The following is a 5,172-nucleotide window of genomic DNA, read 5'->3' as shown; positions in this document are numbered from 1 at the left end:
TTGGGGAAAAGATATTAATAAAAATCACATAATATGTATTTACGGAATGATTTTAAAAACAAATGATCTGCGTCTGCGTGATTGTCCTCTGCTGACTTTGTACACATACGCACCTTTAGAAAACATAGAGTGCTCGTTACTGTTTTGTTTTCCATCGCAGGGGATGGCTTTCCTTTTTCAATCCACAGTATGTCTTGCAGTTAGGTATGTTTACATCACCTTTTTTAAGTGAGACATAGTCGTCATCAGCATGGAGACTTCACTTCCCTACTGATGGACGTTTAGAATGCTTTCCGGTTTTGCTTCCGTGTTACACGCAAGGATGCAGCAGGTCTCTCTGTGCACTTACTCACCAGCCACACTTCAAATGCTCAAGAGCCACCTGTGGTGGGTAGTTGCCATATTGGACAACACAGAGATGGGCTGTTCCATCACTGCGGAAAGTTCTCCTGGCAGGGCTGGTCTAGGAAGCAAGAATCAAATGGATAGAACGAACATTCCTCATTTATATCATCTGGGACGAGCTGTGGGCCAGCAAGCAAGGAGGAATGTGCAAAACAGACTGTTACTACCTACTGGTCCACCCCGTTCTCCCTAATCAGCACACACACCTTCCTTTGTTACTGATTTGTAAGTATGATGAGGCTGAGCTGCCAGACACAAATGGTACAGCCAAGAATGATTTAATAGAACTGTGGGCTCTAACGACATTGGACTCAACGTTGGGCGAGAGTGGTCAGACTACAGGGGTTACCCCAGGCTTCCAGGTGCGCATAAGGATCAAGTTTTGACAGGTACGTGCTTGGGGTTGACACAACACTTAGCTTCATCCGTGCATAATATATGGAAGACCTCACTCTGTTCACACGTTGTTCTGCACCTTCCCAACTTGCCCCAGCAACGCATGGCTGAAATTAAAAGGGAAGGAGAGAACAAAACAAAACAAAAAAAGGAGAGGGCAGGGTCAGTCTTGAAATAAAGCAGAGGGTTGAGAAAGGGGGAGGTCAAAGCCCAGCAGAGAAGACAGTAGTGAGGGAAATAGGACCTATGTGGGGAAAAAGCCCTTACAAGACATCCTCCAGGTTTAGGAGAGATGATGGGCCATTATCCTTTCTTCTCCCATTTGTGTCCTCAGTCACAATCCCAAAGTCCATTCCGTGGCCTGGGACCTATGAGGCAACTTCCCCTCCTGGCCAGCTCCTTTGGGGAAGACAGGCGGTCCCTGTCTCTCCAAGGTTTCCTCTCCCCCATAGTATAGGGTAGCCAAATGCCTAGTATCAGCTCGCTTTCCCCTTGCCCTCAGTTCCCTCTCTGACCATATCAATGAACAGTACAGGAATCGGAAATACACCCAGCTGGACATCTACCGGCAGGTCTTTTAGGGCATCGGTAAAATTCCCAAGAATGTCATACTCCCTTCTCCATGACATCCTGGGCCGTTTCGCTGGTCTTAACAGGCCAAGATAATTAGGAACAGCTGCTCTGCAGAACCCCCAAGCTAAAGTAGCCCAGATAAATTGAGGTTGCCTAAGAATGGAATCAGAATCCTCAATCAGAGGGGCGCCTGGGTGGCTCACCATCTGCTTTTGGCTCAGGTCATGATCCCAGGGTCCTGGGATCAAGTCCTGCATGGGGCTCCTTGCTCAGCGGGAACCTGCTGCTCCCCTGCTTGTGCTTCCCTTTCCCTCTCTCCCTCTCTCTCTGACAAATAAACAAATTAAATATTTTTTAAAAAAGAATCCTCAATCAGAAATTCAGGAACCGTTTTCACAGAGGCAACAATAGATCAAAATTCAAATCCCCCCACCCAGTGTTTTTGGAAAAGTACCCCGTTTTACTATACTCCACACCCAAGTCTTTCTTTCGCATGTACCCTCTGCCCAGATCATCATGTTCCACTTTTCCAGAGCAAACCAGAGATCAGAGTCGTCAAGTAATGGCGCTGGCAGGATCAGCTGGTATCAGACAACTCAGATTTTCCCTTGGCCACAGAGATTATCCAAAGGCCTCCGTGGACGCTGCGGTTCTCCCCACCCAGGCTGTGGAGTCCCCGGAATTCCCTGAACATGAGCCCTGGCCCTTGGGAGAGATCCTGTTTACCTTGGGTGACTCGGACCAGGAGCAAGATAACAGCCAAAACCAGGAGCATGAGCCTCATGAACGCTGGGGGCTCAGGGAGAGATTAAGAGGCAGAGGTCCCCATTCGGGGCAGTCCGGACTGGTATTTATTGCCCCGACAAGCATTGCGGACCCATGATCAGTGAACCAGAAAGGGAACAGTCATTTGAGATTGGACAGACAGGCAAGTAGTCAACCACACTAGCTGAGTGGCTACCGAATCCACCACCTTGTCTGCACTTCCAGGGGGGCCGGGACATGGGGAAGAGACCTTAACAAAGAGAGGACACGGCCTTGCCTTTGAGGAGGTTTCTAACACAACTGGGGACCCCAGAAGGGGGGAAATGTTTTTACTATTGATTCATGTCTGGTAAAAGAAAAGAGAGAGAGCAATGAGACAGAAAAGGAGTGATACTCTGTGTTTCTTGGGTTCCTTCCAGCAATGAGGACACCCTATGATGTCCCATATGTTGGCGGTTCATTTAAAGGATAGTAAGGGAAGAGCAGAAGCAGAGGGAATACCTCATGGCCCCATGGCCATCACCCCCGGCAACGCACCCAGCAGCATTTGTGGAGTGGAATGAGCACAAAGGCCACAGACCTTTCTTTCAACAGTGTGTGTTTGAGAAGAACAAGGAGCATCTTCCTAGGGGCCAAAGGAAAGGCCAGTTTCTCCCATGGTGGTGTTTCCTGTAATGTACGGTAGATTGCATTATCGACCCCAATTTTACACCCTTATTTGAACCCACACATTTGTAAGGTCTCACCCCAGGAGGAATGCATTTCGCTCTGCCTCACTTTTGTCTTGGCTGTGTGACTTGCTTTAGCCAACGGTGCGTGGGCAGAAGTGACAATGCGCCAGTCTTGAGCCTAGGCTTTAAGAGGTGATGAATGTCTTCACTTGCCTTTCTGTGCCTCCGCCAACCCCACGAGAAGAACGTGCCCCCGTGGTGCAAAGACAATGAGAGACACACGGAGCAGAGCCACCCCGGCCGACCCACAGATTTGCGGTGAGAAATAAAGCCTCCCCTGCTACTCCAGCCCCAAGCAGAGCAAACAGACCGAAGTCTAGTTACCCGCTGGCACATGAGCAATAACAAAGCATTTCTGTGGTAAGGCCCTGAGTGTGGGAGCAGAAGGAGATAAGAGTAACGGCTTAAGGGTACATCAGGCTGGTGGATAGATCAGAAGAGAGCCAAATGCTTTTTAACACAATAATGGAAAGTTCTGTCATTTCGAAATGGGCAGAAATGGGGGCAAAGCAACAAGTGGACTATCTCCTTTCTGAAATGGAACAAGACTGCTGTCTCCAAGAAAAATTAACACCCTCGAACTGGGGTCATCAAACCTTTTCTGTAAAGGCCAAGATAGTAACTATTTTAGGGTTTGCAGGCTAGACAGTCTGTTGGAATACTCAGCTCTGCCTCGGTAGCATGAAAGCCACCAGAGTGTGTGAGCAAGTGGGTGTGGCTGCATTCCAATCCAACTTTATTTATAGACACGAAATTTGAATTTCATATAATTTTCACACATCACTAAATATTATTCTTTTCATTTTTTTCAACCATTCAAGATGTAAATACCAATCTTAGCTCATGGGCCATACAAAATCAGGCAGCAGGCCGGGTGTAGACTGCAAATATTAGAAAGCTGAATAATGCCAAATAATGTCAGGGAAATGAGAAGACAGCAATCCTCACGGACTGCTGGTGGGGTGTGGATCGGAGGCAGAATGACTGAAGCTCACGAAGGTTCAGGGCCCCTGTCTTGTTTGGACTCTTGTGAGCGCCGAGAAATCTAGAATGTTCTAGCTAAGGAGGAGAAACTAAGTTGCAATCAGGAAATGTTAGTAAGTAACCATTTCAGGCTAATGATCTTAAAAGTGTCCAGTAATCTATTGTAATTTCTTAGTTCATTCTCAATACATATTCACTTTTGGACCTAATTTTGAACTTGTAATTTTATGTTCTTCTTGAAAAGAATCCCAAAATTCTAAAAAGTAGTGGGCCCCAACGAACACCTACTCTGAGATGGAAGCACCATTCTGGGGAAGATCTAATGATGTGTAGTCCAACTAAGTGTAAGCATTTCTTGTGACCCAGAAATTCTAAACCCAGGTACATGTTCCAAAGAAATCCCCACACTTTCCATAAGGGCATATGCCAAGGGCTACCATAAGCTGGAGAATTATGTGCACGCAAATAAATATGGCTGCATGTTGAAAACCAGGGCTCACTGTAATGGAATCACCACTTTGGAAGTCAGTTTGATGGGGGGGTTGTTTTGTTTTGTTTATTCATTTGTTTTGGAGAAAGATGTGGGGGGAAGAGGCAGAGGGAGAGAGAGAGAATCTCAAGCAGTTTACACACCCAGCACAGGTCCCAACGCGGAGCTCAACCCCAAGACCCTGAGATCATGACCTGAGCTGAAATCCAGAGTCGGACACTTAACCCACTGAGCCACCCAGGAGCCCTGGTTTGGTTTTGTTTTGTTTTAGTTTGATGGTTTCTTATAAAGTTAAACACACTTACCATACAATCCAGCAATTCCATTCCTAGGTATTTATCCAAGATAAAAAAGAGTTATGTCGACACCAAAGAGTGTACATAAATTTTCACAGCAGCTTTATTTATCATAAATAGAAACAACTTAAATATTCATCAAGTAGCAAAGAAATAAATGGCAGTTTATCCATATGCTAGAACACTACTCAGCAATAAAGTAGCTTTAACTTTGCAGTTTGCAGGAATCTAAAAAGCACTGGACTGAGTGAAAGAAGCCAGACCAAAAGAGAATATACTGAGTAAATCTATTTTTACGAAACTCTAGGAAGGACAAATCTAGTCTATTGTGACAAAAACCAAAAAACAAAAGACACATCAGTGGTTACCTGGGGCTGGTGGGGGGAGGCGGGCATTGACTAAGATGGGACACAAGAGAGCTTTTAAGATGATGAAAATGTTCTATACACAGGTGTCAAAACATCAAAATTTATCCACTCAAAATGGGTGTGTTTTATTTTATGGAAATTATAGCTGAGTAAAGTTGACTTCT

General features: G+C 45.7%; 1 protein-coding gene across 1 annotated transcript; it reads right to left on the bottom strand.

Annotated features, from left to right (window-relative positions):
- Positions 1–780: 780 nt before the first annotated feature.
- DEFB121 (defensin beta 121) lies at positions 781–2,158 on the bottom strand. Its single transcript, XM_002918306.3, has 2 exons — positions 2,101–2,158; positions 781–908 (listed from the first exon to the last, which is right to left on the bottom strand). The coding sequence occupies exons 1-2, from the start codon at positions 2,156–2,158 to the stop codon at positions 781–783; spliced, it is 186 nt and encodes a 61-aa protein (XP_002918352.1).
- Between the last annotated feature and the right edge of the window lie 3,014 nt (positions 2,159–5,172).

Source organism: Ailuropoda melanoleuca, chromosome 13 (genome assembly GCF_002007445.2).
Source record: "Ailuropoda melanoleuca isolate Jingjing chromosome 13, ASM200744v2, whole genome shotgun sequence".
In the NCBI taxonomy this organism is placed as follows: Eukaryota; Metazoa; Chordata; class Mammalia; order Carnivora; family Ursidae; genus Ailuropoda; species Ailuropoda melanoleuca.
This window is presented reverse-complemented; position numbering and strand designations above follow the sequence as displayed.